At 45.7% G+C, this 25,575-nt stretch overlaps 2 protein-coding genes across 3 annotated transcripts in view; one reads left to right on the top strand and one right to left on the bottom strand.

Annotated features, from left to right (window-relative positions):
• Window positions 1–7,362, bottom strand: part of LOC138924523 (protein FAM246C-like) — a 31,566-nt gene extending 24,204 nt beyond the window's left edge. The window contains exons 1-2 of the mRNA XM_070269222.1: window positions 7,267–7,362; window positions 4,806–5,960 (exon numbers count right to left, since the gene is read on the bottom strand). Coding sequence (XP_070125323.1) covers window positions 4,824–5,960; window positions 7,267–7,362 — 1,233 coding nt within the window. The 3' untranslated portion in view covers window positions 4,806–4,823. The remainder of the gene's footprint in view (window positions 1–4,805; window positions 5,961–7,266) is intronic.
• Window positions 5,402–25,575, top strand: part of SERPINE2 (serpin family E member 2) — a 58,405-nt gene continuing 38,231 nt past the window's right edge. Inside the window, 1 exon segment of one of the 2 annotated variants that reach the window (NM_001434486.1) lies at window positions 5,402–5,597. The gene's annotated coding sequence lies outside the window, so the exon portion shown is untranslated. 2 annotated transcript variants of the gene reach the window in all.

The following is a 25,575-nucleotide window of genomic DNA, read 5'->3' as shown; positions in this document are numbered from 1 at the left end:
GGATGGAGAGAATGGCCTGAACAATGGCACAGTGGTAGAAAAACACATTTTGAGTGATTCTGATTGGTAAAACTTTAGGAACAAATGAGAGGAAATGAGAAGGTAAGACTAGCGAGGCAGGTTGGAGTTAGACTGTGGGAGCTTTCATTGCAGTAATTTTTTATTGAGCACTTACTATGGGATGCTCAGCTAAACCCTTTTCATGGATTAACAACTGAACTCTCACATAACCCTACGAGTAGGTTATACTATTATTATCTGCCATTTTACAGATAAGGAAACTGAGGCTCAGAGGTTGAGCTACTCAAAAAAAGATTTACATAGTGATGAGAGTGGAATTTGAACGCAGACAGTCTGACTCCAGAGGCTGTGACCATAACCTCTACAGTAGGTTGCTGAAGCCAAGGAATTTGGACCTTAGTGACAAACATGGAATTATTTTAAGCAAGAAGGTGGCATGATTAAAGTACTTCAGAAAGATTAAGCTAGCAGTGGTGGATAGACTCTGGAAGCTGAGAAAATAGGGTGCTATTGGAGTGGTCCAGTTATGAAGCAATAAGGGTCTGAACTAGTTTGGAAAAAAATGGGAGAGGGGTGAATAAAAGGGATTTGGGTAAGAGACTATGAATAGCACCCAGGGAATGGCTGGATATCGGATGAATAAAGGGAAGAGGAGGGTCAGAATGCATTCCCACATTTCTGGCTTCAGTGACTGAGATGGCAGTCATTCCTGTAAAGCACTTAGGGAGCACAGGAGGAAGAGAATAAATTGGCTTTAGATGTGTTAGGTGGGAGGCGATGGTGGGACATTAAGTGGAAGTGTCTGCCAGGCATTTGGAAATATGTGAGTGGGAACATAGGACGCTGGTCAAGACCATCTGTAGATACGGGCTCAGAATTCATCCAGAACTAAGCAAAATCACACACATCCAGGGTGTGTCCATTAGGGGTCCTAGGTTACAAGCAACAGAAACCAAATCTGGCTAAAAGTAGAAAAGGCTCAAGGAACCAGAGTCTGCTCTGGACCTCTACTCAGAAGGGCAGAGACTAAGGTGGTTCTGGGGACCCACATGGGAAGAACTCAAACAATCTCAAGTTAAGATGAGTCTGTTTCCATGACTTTCCCCACTCCCTTCAGGATTCAGAGTCCTAGGAGGGGATCTAGTTAGCTTGGTCATATGTCCGCCCCAGGCGAGAGGAAGGAAGGACAACTTGCCTTTCTTTCCCAACAAGGAGAGGTGATTCTCAAAGGAAACCAGATTCTGCTATCAAAAGACAGGGGAATAGACGCAGGGTGGCCACAAATCAATCCATGTTCACTCCACTAGGAGAGGGTTCGAAGGAGAGGAGAGAGCTGTGGGCAGACAGTTGCATAGCACCCATGTGTAGGAGGAGGAGAATTTGATGAGGGAAAGATAAAGGCCAGCTAAGGAATTGGAGGACAGAGAACAGGCAAAGGAGTTTCAAAAATGGGCAAACACCAGAGTTAAATGCTGCCAAGAGATCAAGGGTGATAAAGAATGATGAAAAACTACTGGTGATGGCATTGGAAGTATTGGTAACCTTTGAGAGAGAATGGGGAGAGGGGAAGAGGGGGAGAGATGGAGGACACACAGAGATGCAGGTAAGAAGGTAGGTCAGAGGGATGTCTGGAAGAAGGGAGGCAGCTTCTACTGTTTTATGGTAAAAGGAAGATGAGCTAGGTTGTCATTTGAAAGGGTCAGTATCTCCATGATCCTCAGCACCTAGGGCTTTCCATCCTATCTGGTCAAATATTAAGCAGACAATAATATTCAGCCCAGCACTTAGTAACGTCTTTTCTCTGAAGCTCTTGGTGAAACGTAGTGACAATAATAGGACAGTGTGAATTGATGCTCTGGTTTAATCTGTTTCAGAACTTACAGAAAGAGGAAATTAGATTTATTTGAAAGCCAACTTGAAAGGGAAATCAAAAGACAAACGCCTTTTATAAGCTAAAAAAAAAAAAATCATACGAACGAAAAAATCATACGAACCCAACAGTCCCAGAAACTAATTGTATAAGCGAACTTTTATAAGCAGTCTACTTTCCCCTGGTTGAAACAATCTTACATAACAGCATTTGCTTCTGTAATATTGTGTAACAAGTACTGCTGTGGTGTAATGTGTTTTAAATAGGGGTTAGACAGGAGAGAGGCAACTACTATCATCTTATTATCATAACATCAGTCACTCTTCCAGACAAAACACCATCACCCATTGGGAGCTAAGGATAGTTTTTACTTAGATACAAGGTCATACTGTTTGGGTGTATGGGGAGCAGCGGGGGCGGGGCGGGGGATTTTCATCTTCTTCCAAAGCACTCAACACTGGACCTCGTCCAAGAGAGGAAACGAGACTAAATAGATCATTTGTTTTATTCTGTTTGGGCATTTCTTGCGTTTCTCCCAACTGCAGCTTATGGACACAAAGCCAAACTCAGAGACTGGCTGGAGCTGGCAAAACTCCAGGTCGCTTTTTAAAATTTTTTGAAGGAATAAACAATTTGAAGCTCTATCTGACAATTAAGGCAAGCCACACAATTGAAGGACAAAATGACATTCTGCTGTGAATGGGAAGAGGCACAGAAAGAGGCAGGTAGGAGCATTAAACGGTTTGGATTTCTCAAACAAGACTGAGATAGAGACGAGGGAAACGCTGATTGAAAGTGCACATCTATGAGAAACACATTTCAAAGTGGGTCAAACACTGCAAGGACCGCTGCTCATGGCCACCAACCAACACAGGACACAGCATCTTTGGGGCAGCCCTCTAATGATGGGTGTCGAAGTGCCTGGTCACTTGAACATCATGGAAAGCTTGGGAGGTTGCGTCTGTATCCCCTTGCTGGCATCAGGAAGGCTGGCCAACACCAGCCATGCACGTTCTGCAACAAGCACAGTTGGTATTCCTGGCATATCCCACTGGCAGAATGGGTCTTTGTCTTGAATCACTTCCCTTTGGGAGACACTCATTGGCAGTCCCATCCAATGTCCAAGGAGAGAGAAAGGCACATTAGTGGTTGGGCTTAGTTTAGCATATTAGTTAACACTGCATCCTGTCTGACTTCAGAATTGACAAGTCATGTACAGTATTGCTCAAAAACGTTCCTTCGCCAGTCCTGTATAGAACAGGGAAGTGAATGGCAGTCATCAAAGTGCAAACAAAAGAGTTAATTCCAAAGGCTTCTGACTGTCTTTTAGAGATGAAGAATCCAGACTCTAATTATGCTCTAATTGGGAAAATAAAACAATTTTTCCCCTAAAAAAAGTCGGTTCCACTAAAACAACAGATTGAATCCCTTTCAAATAATATTTGTGCCTTTCTTTCAAAAACTTAAAGTAACTTTACTAAAAATTTAAAATTACAAAATTAACCAAAGTGTTTGAGATATGAATCAATGCATCAATGTTAATACCCTGATTGTGACATCATATGATAATTTTGCAAAATGTTACCATTGGGGAAACTGGGCAAAGTATACAAGGGACCTCTCTGTGTGATTTCTTACAACTGCATGTGAACCTACAATTATCTTAATAATCAATTTTTAAAAAGCGATTGAGTTAGAAGTGGATGCCAGGAATCAGGCAGGCTTTCATAACCCGGGTTCACCCACACTTCTTTGTCCTAGTCTATTTCTCCACTAGTCTCCTGAATGATTCCCTTCCACCTGGAAGAGGCTGCTACCAGCTTGTCAAACACACCACACTCATTCCCACCTCTGGTCTTTTCTTCTCCAGCTTCCCCATCCCACCTCATTCTTCCCAGCTCCTAGATCAAGCCACAACACTGTCCCTGGAGCAGTACTTACCAAGTCAATACGACACTTGGCACTAGTTCACCCACCCGTCAACACATATTTATTGAGCAAGAAGTGTGTGTACTGTCTTGCCTTTGGGGACTAGGGACGGGGTGAATTGGAAACCACATTGAACTGGTTTCTCTTCTCTGCTTTCTGGGGACACAACAAAGAAGGGTGAAAGAAAACTAGCTAAGAAACAAGCAAAAAAAAAAAAAATTTCAGATCACGTTGAGGCCTATGAAGAAAGTAATAGGTTGGAGAAAGGAGAAAGTGACTTTAGCTCAATTGATCTGGGAAGGTTTCCTAGAGAAGGTGACATCTGAATTGTGACCCAAAGTATAAGGAGGCAGTCATGAAAGGGTCCTGGGGGAGAAAGGCATTTCAGGCAGAGGGAACAACAGGAAAAAAGATTTACATCCTGCCCTGTAACTGAATACGAATATTAGGCATGACTGTAAAATAAAGAAACAGGTTTTCTTTTTGCAAACTGTGTTTCCTTTTAATTTTAGAGCCAAACCTCCCATAGCTTGTTTCCCTATAAGAGAGGCTGTGAACACCCTTGGCCTGGCCCAGATCTTATACTTTTAAAAGCGGCCTCCTCACCTCAACACACACAGTATCTAGCATGGCCGCCTACATGCCAATTGTAGATCATCCACGTTGCTCTAATCAGTAGAAAGCACCCCTATTTCAAGGCTATGTCTTTGAGATTTACCACATTTCCTTATCACAGTTGGGGCCATGGGGCCGCAGGCGAGCGTTCTGCACTAAGGCCAACATAAATTTTGTCATTAAAGTTGGGTCCCCAGAAACCTAAGTGGACGTAAAGGAGAACTGAACGGGAGATCCCTGTAATACAGTGGGGAGCCGGATGGTAATCTGTTGCCGGCCTCTGGGGTCTGCGCCTTTCTGCTGCGCACAGGGTCCCAGCAGCTGTGGTTACCCATTGGGCAGGGCTGTATTCCCAGGACTCTGCGGGTACCTCATGCTGTCACCGCAGTCAGGAATCCAGTTTTCTGGGTTCCCTCGTCTGCCATCTGCCTACTGCGACCAGCTCCCGCTCCTCTGTCCCCGAGGCCGGGAGAAGTCGGCTCTGGGGAGCCCTGCGAAGCGCCTCGAAGGGTGATCTGCCGCTCTCCGGCCGCGAGCTGGCATCGTTATCACCATCACTCGGACCGGTGGGCACCGTCCCGAGGCGCCCCCCGTCTGTCTCAGAGGGCGACCAAGACGACTTGTCCTGCAGCCCTGAGACGCGCCGCGAGCCCTCGCGTCCCTCCCCCTCCCACACACCCCGGATCCCGGCGACCCACGTGCAGCCCGACCGCCGCTGGCGCCGCACCTCGGGGTCGCCGCTTCTCCCGGCGCTTTCTGGACGCAGCCCCACGACGGGGACCCCTTTGGGGCGGCCCCCGCGAGGCTGCAACGGGACTCGGGGCGTCCCGGAGCGCCGGCGCGGGGACGCTGCGGCCGGCTGGCACACAAAGGAGGCGGCGGGAAGGCGGGGCCGGGCGGGCCGGGGGCGGGGGCGGCAGGAAGGGGCGGGGGCGGGCGGGCGGTGATAAAGCCCCCGCCGCCGCGGCCGCCCAGCTCGCGCCGCGGGGTGACGGGCTGCTCGGCGTCTGCAGCCGCCACCGCCTCGTTGCTCCCGGACCCTCCTCGCCGCCGCCGCCGCCGCCGCCCTCCCTCCGCCGACTCCCCGCCCCGCCGACACCCGGCTCTGGCTCGGGCCGCGCCGCCCTCCGCGGCCGCCACCTGGGATCGTGAGCGAGGGGCGGTGAGTACGGGCTGCGCGCCCCGCGGCCGAGACGGGCGCCCGGGGGCGGGGGGCGCGCCGGGCTCTGCCCCTGCGCCGGGGACGGTCCCGGGGCTCCGCGCCGCGACCTTGCGCCCGGCCTGCAGGCTGCGGGGCGGCGGGGCCCGGGCGCCGACGTCGAGGCGGAGGAACTTTCTCGCCGCCCTCGGCTGCCTCGGCCAAAGCTGCGTGCGCGCCCGGTGCCCGCGGGGACCCCGAGCAGGACGCGGGCAGGGCGAGGAGGGGCCGCGCCGGCCGTGGCGCCCAGGTGTGCCCGCAGCTGGGAGTCCTGGCGCCGGCGTGGTTTCTGCCGGTCCATCCAGGCTGGCGCCCGTGACCCTGAACCTGAGGTACCCAGGTACTCGCGGGCGTCCCCTACCCGGTACTTCGGGTGTGCGCCGCCAGGATAGGGAAAGACAAACGGACTCTTACTTGTTACCAGCGGCTGAGCAGGGTGGTGGTGACCAGTGGTTTGCGGGAGAGCCTTTAAATTGGCTTCTGGCACCCGATTTAACCCTTCTGGAGCAGGTCTTTGCGATTTTCATCATCTGTAGAAATGGGAATTGCGGTGCTGATTAGTGACTGAGGCAAGGTGAAATACTCAGAAATTCTGGGCGCAATTAGGTATTTAATTTGGCCAAAAACGGAGCGGGGAGGGAAGGCTTCTGTTACATAAGACAGCACTCCACCTTCAGGTATGATGGAAGATGCTATTGAAGGTTTTAGTGTTTTAATGAACGAAAAAGAATCTTCGTGTGTGTCTCTTGAGAAATCGAAGCTGCTGTGCCTTGCTTTGACTACTTTGCAGAGAACATTCTTGTATTTAGCATCCACATAAAAAGGTGTTTGAAGGTTTGACTTCCTCTTTCAATGCAGGAAGCAGTTTACCTCTCTGAACTGTTCAGGAATAATTTACTTGCTAATTTTGCACTTTGGAGATTTTATATCAAAAGTTGAACACATAACTGGAAGAAATGTAAGCATTGCTAATTTCTCTATCTAAAGCGCGCTTCCAAAGTTGAAGATAATTTTAACGCTGTCTGCATATCTAAATCAGTAATTATGTGCAGTTTGCAATATTTCAGCAAAAATTTTCTTCAGCTATGCAAATGAAGGTGTTAGCCTAAATAATCTAAGGTTTCTTTCAACTCCCAAGTTTTGATTCTTTAATAAAATCATGTTTGAAAATATTGCACAGTGCAGGGCAATTATTGAAGGTCATAAAGATGTCATCTATCTTTTATTCTAAAAAAAAATGAATCTATGCAGAAAATCTCTGCCTCCCGTGAACTTCACATATTAGTGTAATTTTAAAAGGACAAAAGTGACTCAATCTCCAAAGGACATTAATTTTCAGTTCCACATGTGGGTGACTAGATACTAGCCAGAGATTGTTTGAGGTGTTAGAGTTGGAAATGAGGTGGTGGCCCAGCCAGCTCCTGGCTACACCTCTGTGTGGCCATTCTTTGTCAGCCAGTCATTCTCCCACAGCATGAGGGTCTTTGGCTCATGGGCTTTCTCTCCTTCTCTAGTCCCAAAGTCCATGTGGGAGAAGCTCTCAATTCCCACTTCCTTGACCATATCAAATCTAGCGACCTGCACCCACTCTAGAGACTGAGTCCTGTTAACTACATCCAAGTCTTGCCCTCACCCAGGGATGCTCAATTTCTGAAATCAGAAATGTCAGCATCTCAGTGTCTCTGAACCACAGGTCCCTTCCTTGCAGGTTGCAAGCTGGTACTCCCATTGCAACCTCTTTTTTGACACAGGAGATCTCTTCCCTTCCCTCCTTCGAGTTTGGCAGGTGACTTCATGGTCCACTCTACCGAGAAAGTGGAGGCCACTGGATTGAAGTCTCTCCATGTCTTACCCTGTTTCCTTCCTACTTTTCTGAATTTACCCAGGCATCCAGGAAATCTTCTTAAGCATCTACTGTGTCTTGGTGCCTTGCTAGGCCCTGATGTGTGGTGAACATCCCGGGTCTTTGCTCTCTTGGAGCTCTTGTTCCTGTGGGAGGAAACAGACAAGAAGCAAATATAATTATGATATGAGGAAATGTGTGACAAAAAATGAACAGGGGAGAATAACAGAAGAATCAAGTTGGGCGGGGAACTTAGAGAAGGTTCGAGAGAAGGCCTCCCTGGGGCAGTGCCCGATGTCTCCAGTGGTGCCCAGGATCCTCCTAAGGAATTTTACTCCCTTCTCTCACTTTTATCTTCAGTCTCTCCCTGTGAACTCTTTTCTTTTTTAACAATATTTTTTAAATGCCTTAACCTCCCGTGTGCCTGCATCCCCATCTCGTCTCCAGTGACCATGGGTCTCCCCTGGCTTCTTAAACGGCTTAACGCTCCCACTCTCCCTTTCCTTCTGAGCTCTGTGAGCTGGCCAGTCTCTCCACAGTAGGAGACCCATGATTCCTGAACCGAATGATCCCACGGATGCTCTCTGGACCCCTCTGTGGCATCAAATGCAGATCCTTTCTTCCTTTCTGATGCCTTTTCCTTCCCTAGCTGCCATCTTCTTCTGATTTCCTTCTGCCCCCCTGGAATCTCCAGCCCATCTCCTGGGCTTACGCAGGGCTCTGTTCTTACCCTCTTCTGCTCTTTGGGTGAACCATGTGCCACAGCTTCAACTATCACCAGTACAAAGTGAGTCCTGGATTGGCATTTTGTAATTGCTACTTACCTAAGGTCTAGTGGCTTACCCATGGCCTTTAGGCAGAAAACCTACAATACATCCCAAACTGATTTTAGTTCTCACCATCCACCCCATACCCATTTCATCCTTAGCCCACATTTGTCCCTTCTTCTTTTGGTGGTGGCTCCATCCTTCACCAGGTGTTAAGGCAGGAACCTCATAGTAATGCTAGACTCTGGGACATTCCCCACCTCCAGACACTTGCTAAGTCCTGTCGCTTCTCTGTGCTGTGAAATCCCATAAACCTCCGCTCTAGTCATGCTGGCCCTGCTCCGCTTTTGAGTCCAAAAGTGGCAAAATGGTGGCCAGTGTGCCATTTCCAGCTGGCAGATGTGTTGTTGGCTTGAATGAAGTATACAAAAATTGGGGCTGGCCCCGTGGCCGAGTGGTTGGGTTCGCGCGCTCCACTGCGGCGGCCCAGGGTTTCACAACATGCTTTTGAACTTGCCTAAGGTGGGTGGTTAACACCTCATTCTAGTCTTACCTCACCTGTGTTGAGATGTAGTCCCTGCTATTTACAAACTATTTGCATAGACCTCATCACCCCGCCACTTTCTCACAGCCACCATGGGAGGAGATGGGACAGGGCGGATTTCCACATCCAAACAGCAGGGGGACGTCTATAAATATGGAAGTTCAGGCTGCCCCAGGAGCCCTGAGCCCCTGGAACATGGTGGGCCCCATTTCACACATGGTGCCAAGAGTCTTACAGTGTGTTCCCAAGGTCACTCTGGCCTTTGGACAGAACAGGTCCAGAACCCCTCAGCACTCAGCCAGGGAGCTTTCCGCAATGCTCCACTCTCCTCCCCAGGAACTCCCTAGGCTGCTGGCCATTTGTAATGAGACTAGTCTAAGTTTTCTTCAGCCTCCTCCCACCTCCCTGCCTTGTGCCCTTCCCAAAACTTTATTTTCTTGCAAAACTGAGCTTCCTGCAGACTCCTCACACCATGGTGCTGCCTGTGCCTCCTTCCCTTTGCTCCTGCTGGACCTCTGCCTGGAATTCTTTCTCCATCTTCTGTATTCATTGTCTGGCTAACTTGCCCCATTTCAACACTCAGGTCTAGTGTCACCTCTTCGAAAAATTCTCACCTGACAATCACCCTTGACAATCCCTACCCCAATCGTCTATGGCACGTGTGTGGTGTGCACACACACATGCACCTTCCCCGTGGATGCCTCTCTGATGGCAGTTAGAGTTATAGCAACATGCTTTCCCCACTAGAGTCTAAGCACCATGAAGATGTGTCTGTGTTTTAGTTTCATTTGCACCAGCAGTGGTGCGTGACCCAGAAGCATTTAATGGATGTCTGAACTAAACCATATTCATATTTTTCACAAGTTTACTGCACACTATGAAAGAGTGCTTGTGTTTCGTGCTTAAAGGGGAGCTCTCCTCCTGGATCCCTACCCCTGGTTCCGGTACTTCTGCGTTTAATGTGTATCTTCACATTTTAAAGGAATCTTTAATCAACCCTGTCTTTTGAGATAGAATATTCCTTAGAAAACAGCAGAAGTCTAATACAGAAGTGCTTCTGTGTGTGTGTTCACTCTGGTTACCCTCATCTGAACTCTTCTTGGCTTGGTTCTGTCTTCCTTGAGGTCCATTGGCCGGGCTGCACTCCACATTGCATGCTTTGTATAAGGTAGGCGAATGCTTTCTGGTTTATTTCCATCAATGATAGTGATGCATGGATTCTTGCTGGCCTCTTTTCTTTTTTTTTATTGCCGTGATTGTTTTTTGGCTAATGTCTTCAGCCAAGTTTGGTGGAAAGAACCGTGGGTTGGGAGAGAGTCTGGGCTGTGCCACCAAGCATTTGTATAGGTGACCATCTAGAACTTAATTTCCTTGTCTATACAATGAGTGTGTTGAAATAATGACCTCAAAGATTTTTTTGTCTTATTAAAAAAAAAAAACTGCTTGGCTTATTTTCCTTTCTGATCCAGCTTTCTCATAAATATCAGACCTAAATGAAATTTTTAAAAATGTTTTGTCTTCATCTACATGATATTCTTATCTCTCTCTTTCTTTCTCTTTCAAACCTGTGAAATCATTCAGCTTGGCTCTTTAGTACTCAGAAATAGCATTGAGGGCCAACAGGAAGATTTAGTTGATATTCCCACTTGGAGGCTTTTTTTTTAAAATGTTAAATAAATTGGGTCCCATATACTTGGATCTTCTTGGTAAACCACTGTCTCCACCCATAAATGTGCCCATCTTCTCTTTCCAAAACCATCTCGCCTCATGAGTGGATTGCACGTCTGATCTGAAAATCAATGTTGGGTTTTAAAAAAAAAACCCTCAGGTGTGGAATGGAGTCAAATGCAATAAACTATAGGTTATTGCTTATCTATGAGCTCACAATTTGTCTAAGAACACTGAAAGCTTAGTGCGATTTTATTTCTCCTTTGAGAAATGCCGCCTTTTACCCAACGGGCTGAGTCTATTTATACAGTCAATGATTCTCCCCTTATTCTGCTGTTAGATTTCTGGGTCTGGATGTAAGCCCAGTCCAGAGAAGTTGGCGTTCCTTCTGGGGCTCTTTTTGTGCATAGGGATGGCCACCGAGCCTAAGCAAGCCTCTATTTGTAATTCCATTCCTGTATTTTGACAAACGTCCCCTGTTTAATCCTTGAATTCCTTCAAAGGTTGGAGTGGGCGCCCTAGTTCAAGATCAGATCAGGAACACCCCATGCTCTTGCTTCAGTTTGACCTCAGATTTTCCCCTTTGCTTCAGAAGATAATTCGAGAATTAGAATCCACTGTGCCTTTCTGTTTTTATCAGTTAATTCTTGGGAGAAAGATAATGTGGAGGAGATTTTAATGTAAAGGGGAAAAAAGATCCTATGAAGAGGCAGAAAGAATTTCTTGTAGTGGCTGCAAATCTTGGTAAATGTACGTTGGTGTTGTACCTCCCACTCCCCCACAGCGAGAACTCTGGTAACCTGGGGAATTTCTCTGAAGAGCGTACCAAAAATAGCATCAGCACTTTCTCCCCCCTACTTTCCCCCTCCATTTAATGCCAACTAATATAGCTATAGAAAAAATAACCACTTGTTTTTAGGCTAAGTTTTTAATGGACAAAATCTTGAAAGAGGGTGTGGGTTGGTAAGAATTTACCACCACATATGAAGCCCACTCAAAAATGAATAAGGTGACTGCAAATGAAAACAGATTTTTCTTTTTTTCTTTTGAGAAAATTCTGTATAAATAGCGGCAGTGCCTCCTTCCTCTACTAAATTTTTTCACCAATTCTTTAAGGAATCCACTTAGGAAGAAATAATTTTTTTTTTCCTTTTTCTCCCCAAAGCCCCCTGGTACATAGTTGTATATTCTTTGTTGTGGGTCCTTCTAGTTGTGGCATGTGGGACGCTGCCTCATCGTGGTATGATGAACAGTGCCATGTCCATGCCCAGGATTTGAACCAACGCAACACTGGGCTGCCTGCTGCAGAGCACGCGAACTTAACCACTCGGCCACAGGGCCAGCCCCAGGAAGAAATGATTTTTATTGAGGATTTGGTCACTGTTTGGACTATATGAGCTTTAACTACTGCATTATCTTTTGGTTACAAGTGCAGAAACCTGCAGCAGAATAACTGTGGCAAAAACATGGGATGCAAAGGGGATCTTGGCATATAGTGCTGACCCTGGGGCATGGCCCTAGAGGTAACTGGAACCAGAAACTCAGGGCCTTGGGGCTCTCTTCTCTCCCTCCATGTCTCTGGTCTCTCCTCCTCTCTGCAGGCCCTTTGTTCTCTCAGGGACCATGACTGCGGGAGGCTCCAGGCTTACCTCCTTACAGCTTCACCATCAAAGAGGAAAGAGGGGCTTCCTGCCAGTTCCAGGGGGAAAAACCCTAGGGAGGCACTCTGATTGGCTCAGTTTGGGTCATGTGCCTTTCCTTGGACCAATGGCTGTGGTGCATGGAATGAGATACTCTGATTGGCCAGAGTGTGAATCACATGTTCAAGCCTGTGGTCAGGAAGGGAGGGAGTCTTGAGAGGGATGTGCTGGGCAGGCAAGTTACCCCAACTGCCATTAGTATTTGCTTTCGGTTGACAGAGGCCCTGTGTTGTGTCCACGAGCCTCATGCTTTCCTGTAGGACAGATACTCAACTCATATCATTCCGCCCGGACAGTCGAGAAAGAAAAAGGTGGAGTAACGGAGGTGTCCAGTCACACATCCAACCTGTATGTCTCAGTGCCAGAGCCTGAACTCAGGTCTGTAAATGTGTGAACTGTGGGCTGATACCATGAATTTTTGAAGATCTATGTCTCGTCAATATTTATAACTTCTCAGAAAGAAATTCCTGTCCAAGGAGACAGCTTCTTTCAAAAGACCATCCTCTCACTTTGCTGCATAGTATCTTTCAGTAACAAAACCAAAACACACGAGGTGGAAAGAAGCTCATATTTTGGTGTTATGTTTGAAGTAATGTTTTTATGCCTTTTGGTCCCCCAGTTCAGTCCTTACACACTTATTTTCTTTCTGGGCCTCTGATCTAAAATTAGTGCTGACCTTTCGATTGGAAAGGTAGAGCGCATTTACCCAGAGTCTAAGGGAACGCCTTAGGCTGAACTGGATAAACTCAACATCACCAAAGAACAAGTGTGACGTGATTTTTAAAAGATCCCTGATTGAAGCCCACAATGTGTGGGGACTAGCTCAGAACACTGTATGAGATTTCACTTTTCTTCTTATAGTTTTTATAGTTCTTTTTTTAATAGTTACTTTTATTTCAAAATTTGTCACATCTAAATAGTATATATTATACTCCTCCCCCTCCTCCTCCCCCTCCTCCTCCTCCTCCTCCTCCTCTTCCTTAGTGTAGTGTAGTAATTACGAGTATGGAGGATTTTGAGGCCAACGGGCTTTGGTCTGAATCTAGATTCTGTCCGTTACTAGCTGGAGGCCAGGAGGCCATAGCCAATTTATTGAAGTTCTCCAAGCCTCACTTTCTTCATCTGTGAGCTGGGCATGAAGGTAACCACATCTTAAGTGTGAGGGTGAAGTGGAGACTATAGTTTAGGTGCTGAGCACAGGGGCTAGAATGGAGCTGACTTTCAGGGCACGAGGTGGCAGTGGGGTTCCCTTTGTCACAGTGGTCCAGGCGGGCATTGACCTCCTCCAGGACTCATGTTTTCATTGTATCTTTGGATGAGGGACTCGCTCTGTGTGTTCACTTGCTTGGATTCCCAGACTCCTTTCCTGTAACACTTTCGGTGGGCAGGACTCCCAGTGATAGCTGGTCATCTGTCCTTCCACAGGCTCCCGGCTCTTTGAGGACTGGCCGTGGAGCAAAGGATGGCTGATGCGTGAAATCAACTCCCTCTTATTCCACCTGTGTGAGCAAATGTAAACAGCTTTGCTACCAGGAGGTCTTTCCAGGGCACATTGCAGGCTAGCCCTGTCAGGCTGGATGCCCTTTTCCCCCTCATCTGTTAGTTATGAAGAATGAATAAATGTCTATGCAGTAGGCACATAATCTATTTGGTTTAATATTTTGGTCTTGGCAGGTGTAGCATCCAGAGTCTTCTCATTTTGTTCTTGTTTTTCAGACTGTGAAATAGTCATTCTGCTATAGCCACTGATGTCCAGATACCCAGAAATAACCATCTTAAACACATGCTAAATGTATTTAAAATGTGTGGTCATTTAATTGTGATTTGATTCCCTCACTATACAAAAGAGTTCTCTGAATGTTGGATTAACCTCAGCAAACGTTTCCAGATAGGAAATGTATTTTCTGCTGCCATGACTATGATTTTTTAGGATTTTACTGGCAAACATTCCTTTGGGATTTTATACAGCACTCAGTGTATGCCCACTGCTCAGGTAATGGGATGGGGCAGACCAGGGAGAATTCTGTGTGATGGCAATTAGAAAGAGAGCATTCTTTCTAAAGGTCTGGATTTTCTCTTTGGAATTAATTTACTGATAGACTCCTATCATCTTATGCCAAACCTGTGTTCATTTCTTAGTGACATGTTAATGAAAATAGCCATTTGGAGGATTGGCCAGAGATACCCAAGTGTTCCTAGTAACCCTGTTTTGTGCAGCAAGGTGGTAAATCATGAATATCAAAGTGCTAATCACACTAATGTGAATTCATCCAGCAGGCACTGAAAACATAGCTGTTGCCATGCATGTATATCACTTATTAGCCTAAAATTTCTTTGAGTAGGATAAGTACATTTTTTTTACATGGACAATGGCAAAATTATGCTTTTTTCTTACTCTCAACCATGTCTTCTAGTTATGTGTGTGTCCTATCCACCCTGTTAGGAAGGTTCAGGGATTTTGTGGTCTCTTTTATCCCTCTGGGCTCCTTCCATAGCACCTGCCCAAAAAATGCTTGAAAGGGGAGAAAGAAATGAGAGATCATGGATCATCAGTGTGTCAGGTACGGTTAGGCACATTTTATATATGCTCTTGTTGAATCTTAAGAGCCCTTGTAAGGCAGAGCTTAGTCCTACTTTACAGGGAAGAAAACTGAGGTTCAGGTGTGCAGAGCACCCTTCTGAGATTCCCATCAGGAATGTTCTCTCCAGATCTGCGTGTCAACGGTAGAAATTTTTGATTCTGAAACATGTTTTCAGTGAATGACTGAGGCTAGACAGTGGTGGCTGAGCAAGAGTGAGGGCACCCACAGACGAAAGGTTGGAACATTGCTGCACAGAGGATGAATTTGGGAGTCAAGTGAACCTAGGTTTAAACCCCAGCTCTACACTTAGTTTTTTTATGGGCACAAAATCCTTCCCTCTCTGCTCCATTTCCAAAGCTAGAATGGAGATGGTGAGGATGTTCTCTTTCTTGCAGAGAACGATAGTGTTGTTCCCGTTTTATAGACAGGGAAATAGGAAGTACAGTGACTTAAGTCCCTTGGCAAGGTCAGGGCTGTGGCGGGTTGAGAACTCACCTCTCTGCTCCTGTCACTTATCACCTCTCCAGATGCCAAGTCTGGGTACATTTTGGTGACAGAACTGCCATCACCTGTCACCCACCCTTGATTGGCCCCCACATGAGTACCCCACTGACTTGGGGGCTATTACCAGCCATTCCTTAGAGCCCCTTGGCTCATTCATGTCTCCTTTTCTCTATGTTGTTTATTCCCATGTTCTCAAAGAAGATTATTCCCAGAGGGTAGAGATTCCCCAAGTCTCACTCTTGAGGAATCTGCCCCACACAGGACTTCAAAAGAAAGTGGCAGCCCTATTGTATTTGGGTGGCATTCAGTTTAAGAGCTAGTATTTGAGCACTTACTCTGTAATAAGTGCTTTGAATGACACAGAAGTATCCACAAAACAGGTTGACCTTTGAGGATCTTCTATATTTAGGTAGAAAAGGGACATCCATGATATTTTAACAATTCGGAGTAGTCTAGAATGGTGGCATATCGTACTGGGGGAGGCACCAAGGAGGTGTATAGTCTACAGAGGATTTAAACACAGCCGTGAAATTGCCTCAGAATTGGTTTGCTTTTTATCATCATCGTGCACCATGGTGATAAACTTCTTCCGTCAGAGTGGATCCATCGTGCTGACCCTCAGTACTGCCCTGGGTCAGTAGTCTGTGGATGAGGTATTCAGGAGGTCATGCTGGAGTGGTTGGTGTGGACTGAATCATTGGGAAGAATGCATAAAAGTCCTTTCCCCTCCCTTTTGGTTTGAAAGGGCTCCAGGAGAACAGTGTGTGACCCTAATGACGGGAGCAGTCACTGGCGCCAGCACAAGCTGTAATGGGTTCATGGGCCATGAACCGTTTGCGTACATTGCTCCCCTCCATCCTCTTGGCAGCCTTGAAAGGCTGGGAGCCCAAGATTGTTCCGTAGATGAGGAACCCAGAGTCTTCACAAGGTGCAGGGATGTGGGTAAGTGATGGACCATCTCCAGGACTCAGTTTCCTCCCATGGGCTTCCATGCCCAGCTTTCCAGGAGTCCAGTTGGCTCAGCAGAGCTAATGCTAAAGCCCTTGACACATGGAATTTTCTCAAATGACAGTCTCTCCCAATGGTAGCGTGTGCGACAGGGGAGTCTGCACAATGTGAGGTGTTGGCTCGTGGCTGATAAACACGAATGTCCAGATAGCCCTCGTGGGTCATGCAGTCCTTTTTTTTGTTTTCTTTCATGTTACTCTCCACAAAACCCTTCTTACCCTACATTTTGTTGAATCACTATTTATTGATTTGTACCGATAATAATAAGAATTGGCCTTTGGCTAAATACAAGGAGATAACTCCTTTACGGGAGAGAGGTCAGATCTCTTAAAAAAGAAGATGAAGGGTTTAGTGGACGACTTTGAGAGGGTGTGAAACATTACTCACATGTAACTTTTACTTTCATTAAACATTCATGACTACAAGACACTGGAGCGTACAAAACTGCATCGAGGCCTGCTCTCTCTGGGTCTGGGTTGGGCACGAAGACCAAAATGGTGCCTGAGCGATGCCCCAATAAGTCATTAAAAGGCACTAAAATGTAGAATTTTCTCTGTGAAAAAGAGAGTGTCCTACTTTAAAAACTGTTGAATTTCATGAATATGAAGTGAAGAATTTCCCCAAAATTGTCACTCAGAGAAAGAGGGAGTTGCTGTATACCAGGGTCCTTACAGAATCTTCCACTTTACAAAGGTCCTGATAAGTTTATCAGGACCAAAAGCAGTGGATGAATGAGACTCTCGAGTGACTGGTTGAGAACAGATGGGGAAGGCACATTAGCCTGAAATCCTCTGTATCAATACTTATTATGAATGTTTATAGAGGTTTTATGATGAAAAAGAGTTAAAAAAGAAAAAAGCATAGAAATTCAATACAGATTTAGTAATTATGCCTGAGGTCATGACTTCACAAGTGCCAAATGTTAAATGTCATATCAGTTAAGGGGATGCTAGTTGCTATAATGAGTAAGTCCAAATGTGTACCATGGCTCCAACATGATGGAAGGTTATTTTCCACTTGCATAAAGCCCAAAATGGTGTGTCTGTCTCAAACCTGGAGATTCAGGGACCCACCCTCTTTCCATTTTATGGCTCCGCTTTAGTTAACAGGCGGTTTCCAAGGGCATGGTGCTTGTCAGCCTCAAGCTGGTGGACCAGAAAGATCATGGAGGATTGCGTTTGGCAGGTTTTGATGGGCCAGGCCTGAGAGTGGTGTCCATCACTTCTATTCCTATTTCATTGACTACATGTCAGTCTTATGGTCACTCTGCCCTACAGCAGAGGCTAGGAAATGTAGTCCAGCTCTGTGTTTGGGAAGAAGAGGAAATGGATTTGTGAGGAGGTGGCTACTGTCTGTCAAATGAAATTTTATCAAGTCTATTAAGGGTCACTTTAAAAAGTAACACAGTCAGCAATATGCTGTGGGGATGGTGAATATATTTTTACCCATGAGGACAACGTCCTGATGCTCTTTGAAAGGCTTCTTATGGCCTAGGATAGATTTTTCAGTGACAGCGTTGCACATAGATTTGAGAAGTGCTGTATCATAGGCATCGTGGAAGAAAAGGAGATGATGTGCTTGGGAAAATTGTTAGACAACTCAGAAAGTGATGACAGGCATGTAGAAGATGTCTGGGAAAACTTGGAATTCAATTGCTTCCTAGAAGGTGGGAATGGAGAGCAAAGTACTATTTCTAAATCATAATATATGTGATTTCACATATTTGTCGTAAAGTTTATTTAGTCCGGTTGACCAAAACTTGGGTGGCAGGGGAGCAGAGATTGGGATCTTCTCGTTGGGAAAAGAGGAGGGCTGTATTTGAGAGATACCAGATATCCGAGCACATGTGGTCATTGGAACTTAAAGAAAGGATTTTGTCCCGGACAAGGGATGCCTCTTAGAGTGTGGGAGAGGGTCGTCAGTTATGCTGAAAAGATCATTGTGCATCTGGGAGCAAAAGGAGAGGCGAAAGCTTGGGAAGGGGACCAGTGTCAATCCTGAGCTCTGACTGAGGGAATGAAAAGGGACCTGCAGGGAGTGGACAAGGGAGAGGCGGGCGACAGGAGCATCACTGCCCTCTCTCTGGGGAAGCCTCTGGCAATGTCCGTCTCATGGCGGTGGGCATATTCACGTGGTCTCACCTCTTGCTGTGTGACATGGGTAGATGACATCAACCTCTCTGCGTCTCTTTTAACTCAACTGTATCCTGAAGGGCTCATGTGAGATTCAGTGAGATGGCATGTTCACAGGGCTGTGCACACAGTAGGAGCTTTATAAATGCCCCCTCACCCCCATCTCCTGTGCAGCTACTCACCAGCTCCATTGTTGGTGAACGTTGTCTCCGTAACTGGCCGTGAGAGACTGGGGAAATGTCCTCCCCCTGTGAAATGTGACTTCATGATAAAAAGAGGCTGGGTGTCCCCCATCTCTGAAGATCCCTCGGTGCAGTATCATGTAGCAGAGGTCAGACAAAGGTCAACTTTCATTAAGCCATTGATTCCAGAAGTCCTTGTTCTTCTGCCTTAGCTCTGGATATGGGGAGCTATAAAGGCTGGTCCTATGAGGAAAAGTTCCGTGGTGCCTGAGTTGTCACATCATTTTGCCAGGACAGTGTCTCATGCAATCTTCATAGCAACATTCTGAGGTCAGGGTGGGGGAGAGAGGTTTTCATTGATTTTATAGATGAGGAAACTGAGTCACAGAGCAAGTGCGTGATCTGTCTGATGCAGGCAGGCCTGGACCAGCCGACAGGCCTATTCCACAATTATGTTAAAGTGAACAGCTCCCCTCCCCTCATCAGGTCCCTTCAGAAGGCACCAGCGGGGACATCAGCAAAAGTTAAGTCAGGCTAAAGAAAGAACCTCAATATTTAGGTGACTAAAGCTAAGTTTGGAACACTCTTCCTGTGAATTCAGATGGTTTCTAAGCTTTGCAGACCTTTGCTGGTTAGATGGTTGCTTGCTGGGGAAATAAAAACATATAAATATAGAGTGGTCAGCTTTTAAAATGTTCCTTTGGGGTTTTATTTGTTTACAAACTCTTTGTACTGAAAGAAGCGAGCAAAGGATTGGAGATAAAAGCCAACGAGCCCTTCTTGAAGTGGAAGTTTTTAACTGTCTTCTCTTTCCCATCCCTCCTTCCCTCTTCCTACTTTAGAAGTATTTCCAAATCCGTGCCTATAGATACATATATTTTTATTTACTTGTTTAATTTCTTTTGGAAGATGTCTCTCTCATATAATTTCCCCCCAGAAATTAAAATGAGGGAATCTGGGACCCATGACCTCCTATACTCACTCCCAGCTTCCTCTGCGTAGCTGTCTTACTGGTTGTCATGCATGCCAAGAACTTACGCCGAAGGATGTGGGTGGACTGGACCTGTTTGGGTGTCTTGCACCAAGCCTGAGTAGAGAGGGACTTACTGATGAGAACTGGAATGAGAAACTGAGATTGAAGAGATGAAAGTTTGCCCAGGCATCACGGGATCACTTCTGTGGATGGCAAAACTTAGTTCAAAGCATCCCCTGGTCATCCAGGGAAAAATGGAATATAATGGGTGTGTCCACGCTAGAATCCATTTTTTAAACCAGTCTTTAATGTATTTGGAGGGAGGGTAGGAAAGATGTTGCTTCCTTGTCTGTTTTCCCAAACCATTCATTCCTGAACTGCGTGAAGGAACCTACTTGGAGACGCGCGTGTGCGAGGAAGCTGATTGAATTACACTGTACTCTTCCTTTCCCTTCATCCTTCTCAGATTCTGTAACACAAGCTCAGCACTTTCCTATCTTCCCTCTGTTTGCCTTGGGGAAGAAAGATTGTTAGTGAATACTCAGTGTTGCCAAAAGGAGAAGAAAAACACTTGATGGGTCATCATGCATTTTATTTACATGATGTCAGAGAAGCTGACTGCTTAGGTGGGCTCTCCTGCGATGGCAACGCTGTGGGGGCTCCACAGCATGAACCACAGAAGAAACACTAGATTTTGTCGAGACCCCCACGGCTGTTGCAGGTCAGAGAGACTAACAGTTCCCAAACTCATAAGAGATGGAAGCATGAAAAGATGGTCCTCTGGCCAATTAGCATGTGCCCCATATTGATAAAATTGTCATGGGAAGCCCACTTGTTATGGGAAGGTTAGTTGATAGGTACGATAGGAAAGCACGTGACATAGTTGATGGCTCTAGTCATAGAACTCAACCTGGGTTAATCCCATATGGCCTGTAGAGAAGTTCTAGTCAGTTAGAGCACAGGAGGCTCAGTACTATCAACAGGGTTCCACACAGCAGGTGTCTTCATCCCCAAACATTGGGGGATCTCTATTTCTTAGTTATAGATAGTATAAGACATTAGCCCTTGGTGACAGGTTATTGATATAGATGATTTCTGTGTCCTTCCATTATTTCTAATTCTATTTCTTAATTTGTGGAACAAAGGCTAAGGGTTAAAGTTTGCATATCTAAGGAATAACGCTAAGTTGTGAGTAGCACTCTCGTTCCTTCAAAATATGCATTGAGTGTCCACTGTGTTATTTGACTTTAAATTCCTATGCTTTTGATTCTTTGCTAGTTTGATTTTCACTTGTCGCTTGCCACACTTGCTGGTCACTCTCATGTCTTGCTTTTAGGGTAAGTTACGGGTGCTCTTCTCATTTTCCCTTCTTATTAATTTGCTGTCTGGAGGGACACTCACGATCAAATTTAACGTTATTGCGTGTAAAGTAAAGGCAGATGGACACCTTCCTCATTTGCCAGGAAATCTTAAGACTCTTATCACGTCCTAGCTTGTTTCTTGGTCCTTTAAATGCTTCTGTCTTCTGTTAGTCTGTGGCTCTTAAGGTCAGGCTGTGCTTTCCCTTCATCTTTGTAACTTCTGCCGTGGTGCTTGAGTTGTGGCGTAGGGCCCCAGGAACTGTCTTGTGGACTAGGAAAGCAAAGAGTGTTTGTGCAGCCTGTAAAGCTCTGTTAGAAATGAAAGATGATGATGAATCTCGTAACTCTCCTTTTTGGGGACCCCCAGAGTCTGGGCACTCCTTCTTTGGCACTTGCCACCTTCACAACCCCTTTGTTCATCGCCAGAGACTCTGCCAGCTACCATTTGCTCAACCATCAAGAACATGGAGGCATCCTTTCTCCCTCCAGGGCAGCGCTGTGGACACATAAGAGATCACAGCTCAGACTCCAGAGTGAGTGATGTTATGCGTGGTCCCTTCCTCCTGGCAGGCATCTTGCTGCTCTTTTGGAGATTTCCTCTGGGCCACAGAGGTTTGCATCAGTCAAGTCTAGGAGTGTTTCTTTTCTCAGGAAACAGCCCTATTAAAGCTATTGTTTTAAAAGTCACTTGGAGCATTAAAAACCTCAGGTCATCAATTCGTAGTGTGAAAATTTAGGAGTGATTGGGGCTTCAGGCGAGCAATATTGACTTAAATGTGCAGAACACTTTAAGACAGGACTTGATTGTACTTTTTAAAATAGGGAATGCAAATGGAAATTCCTCCTGGGTGCTTTAAATCATGCATTATATGTGCAGTATTTTCAATTAGCTGCAGAAAAAAATACGTTCCGTGTGGCTCTATTTTTACAGCTGGGAATTGCTCTGAGAACACAGTTGACTGTTTCAGACATGTGAGATTTATTTAAATGACTCATGGGGCATTTGTGGTTTAACCAATAATTGAAAATATCGTTGCAATGTGGCAGGTAAAAGTAGGAAGTCATTTGGCATTCCTGAAGAGGTGCTCCAAGCTCAATAACAATGTTACATTAGTCAAAGGGGCCGGCCATGGACAGGGGGTTAGAGCAGTATTGAGAGGCCATCCTTCACGTTTCATTTCTGAGTTGTGCCACACCATGGAAAGAAAGAAAGGATACTCCACTGCCTGAGGATTCTGTGGGATGGTGCTCTCAGGAAGGACCTGAAGCACTAACCTGATATCTTGTTTCTTTCTCCTGTTTTCACGCACCAGACACAGGTGAAAGGTCAGCTCAGATATGAGGAGCCCCATCCTTTCCCTAACTCTTCTCTGACCTCCTCTTGCTTCCCCACCATCTCTGCTACCTGTTTTATGTCAGACATCAGCCAGAGGACTGGTGCAGAAAGCTAAGCAGACTCTCTCGGGATGGACCAACCAAGCCCCTATGGTGGTTCATAAACATTGCTAGAGATTTAGATGCATGTTCCTACTGAAATGATGATATAAATGGTAGTTGGTAATATGATATTAAGATGCATTATTTCTCATGTAATTCAGACAAAGTATGGGTTAATTAGGCGTTTTGTGGGCAAAATTAAAATCCTAACCACCCATTTCTAATTTTTCTCTGGATCAATGGTTCTCTACCCAAGGTGATCCTCCTTCTCTCCCAGAAACATTTATCAGTGTCTCTGGTCATTTGGTTGTCACAACTGGGTGGCAGGTGCTACTAGCGTCTAATGGGTAGAGGCCAGGGATTCTGTTAAACATCCTACAACCTACAGCAAAGAATTGTCCAGCCCAAAATGTCAATAGTGCCAACGTTGTGAAACCTTGCTCTAGAATTTCTTTAAAAAAAAAAAAAAAGACTCAGTTAAATACTTTAGTTCACAACATGCTTGTAAGATGGTTGCTACTGTAATTGACATTAGTACACAAAGGGAATTAAGTTGATCACTGAAGATCTGGCTTCTTCTGCAATGCCTTGATGATGCAGAGAGCACCTTGGTACCTTGGTGTCCCGTGTGCCGTGTTGGATGCTGGAGAAGAGTGATAAATAGGACAGACAAGGTCTCCTCCCTACCCAAAGGCACAAAGGGAAGGGGAGACAACTAAAGCCTGGAAAGAGCCTGGCACCTTCTGCAAACTGCTGTGTGGAGAGTGTATCTCAAGAAGGAAGCCAGATCCAGACCCAGCAGGCCAACTCGTGGACTTTTCATCGTAAGAGCATAGGGAAGCCATTGGAGGTTTTGACTCAGGTCTTAGGGCCAAGGGTCGTGGTCAGCTTTCTCTGTCACTGGGGCAGTGCAGGCAGTGAGTCGGGGATAGGACACTAATGTCCTCTTTCAGGAATGTTGGTGGCTTGACTAGGGGCAAAGGAGGTGGAGAGAGTAGACCGTGCAGAAACAGCCTCAGAGAGAGAATGAGAGAGCTTGCCCATGGTTCCAGTTGTGCGGGAGAAACGATGAAGGATGACTCCCAGACTCTCAGCTTAGACCCTTGGATGGATGGGGTGCCACGCTGATTGAGATATAGGACCTGTAGGAACAGCTAGTTTAGGGATGAGGAGTACTTTTTCCTCCAATCCTAGAATTTCTGTGAAAATGGATAAAGAGACTTCTATAGAACTTTCTACACAATTTTTTTTTTTTAAAAAAGAAACAGTTTTAGAGTCCTTGCTAAAATTTAAGATCTCTCCTAGATCACCTCTTCTCTCCAGTTACCATCATAATAGGCTTTCCAGTATGGCTCAGCATTATTTCTAAATGGCTTCTCTGAGCGATCATCAAGCATTTTCTGTGTTAGGTGTTTCCTCCACCTGAGCGAATAGAGGACAGTGGTGAGAGTCGGTTTACGATGCAGCCTTCTACCCTTGAGTCTCCTGACCACTCAGACAGGTCTTGTCTGGGTTTGCCACACTAACATTTTTTTTTCCATTGTTTTAGTCTAATTCCACCCTATTTCAGTTCCAGCTGGTAGAAAAACGCTTTTCTTTATTCATGAGCTTAGCAGTCTTGGAAAGAAGACAGGAAAGTCACTAGAGCTGATGCCCGTTTCCTAAATCACCCAGTGACCATCCGTCGTTTCCTGACCCATCACCAGGACCGTGCATGGAGGCTGCATGGGGACCAGCTGTTGCCCCTAGGAGCACAAGGCCACCTTCCCCGAGGGCTTGTGACCAGAGGTGAAACTCAGATTAAACTCGCATACTAGACCGTTGAATCCCTCCTACAGCAGAGAAGTGAAGGAAATGGGCCACAATTGAAAAAAGACCACAAGTGAAGAGAAAAAGAGAGCTGTTAAAGTTCCTTTTGATTTTTAGAAATTGGAATTGGGGGGTATTTTGCAGCTGTGGGAACTGTTAAGATGGGCTGGTGTGTAGACCTTGAGAGGCTGAGGAGAGGGACCTGAGGACTCTTGACTCTTCATGATAATGGTAATAAACTGCAGAATGGTGGAGCCAACTTTGTTTGAGCCCAGTGTGTTCAAGAACCGTCCAAAGAACCTGAGATGTATTACCCTTTTTTTTTTTTTTTTTGGCTGAGGAAGCTTGGCCCTGAGCTAACACTGTGCCCATCTTCCTCCATTTTGTATGTGGGTCGCCACCACAGCATAACTTGATGAGCGGTATATCTGTCCACACCCAGGATCCAAACTTGTGAACCCCGGGCCACCACCAGGCTGCTGAAGTGGAGCGTGCAAACTTAACCACTACGTCACTGGCCTGGCCCCTGTATTACCCTCTTTTATTCCTTACAACAGGCTGTAGGGTAGGGACTAATATTATACCCATTTTACAGATGAGGAAACTGAGGCAGAGTGAAGTTTAGTACTTGTCAAATGTCATACAGTCACTTGGTAGTAGAGCCAGGATTTGAACCTGGGTGGTTTGTCTCAGGAGACGGCAGAGGCCAAGAAGTCTAAGAATTGATGCTGTCACAAATAAGAGAATTATGAAAAGGCACAATTGTGCAAAAGCATATTTTTAATTTTTTTTTAGAATATTGACATTTTTAGTGTGCTTGCAGTATTGGGAGAAGAATTAAAGTGACTCATAAAAAGATCTGTCTTAAGGTGTATTTGTCTGTTGACTAAAATTTTAAAATAAAGTTTTTTTTTTACTTCTTTATTTTGAGATAGTTGTAGATTCATATGCAGTTATAAAAAATAATACAGAGTGATCCCATATACCCCCCCCTTAGGTCCCCCAAAGGTAACATCTTCCATAACTGTGGTACACAACGGTAAATACTACAACCAGGAAAGTGACATTGGTACACTCCATCCACCTTATTCACGTATCAGCAGTTTTACGTGTCCTCATTTGTGTGTGTGTACTCACTTCTGTGCAATTTTATCACGTGTATATTTGTGTGACCCCACAATCAAGATAGAGCACAGTTCCATCCCAAGGACCCCTGTGTCACCCTTTTACAGTCACTCCCACCCATCTCCCTTCCATCCTCCCTAACTCCTGGTAACCACTAATGTGTTCTCTAACTCTGTACTTGTGTCATTTTAAGAATATTTTATAAATGGAATCATACGGTACGTAACCTTTTGGAATTGACCTTTTTTCACTCAGCATAATTCCCTTGAGATCCGTTCAAGATGCTGTGTGTGTCAATAGTTCATTT

The sequence above is a fragment of the Equus caballus genome, chromosome 6, assembly GCF_041296265.1.
Source record: "Equus caballus isolate H_3958 breed thoroughbred chromosome 6, TB-T2T, whole genome shotgun sequence".
Classification (NCBI taxonomy): Eukaryota; Metazoa; Chordata; class Mammalia; order Perissodactyla; family Equidae; genus Equus; species Equus caballus.
The sequence above is the reverse complement of the archived record's forward strand: the minus strand, read 5'-3'. Positions and strand labels throughout refer to the sequence as shown.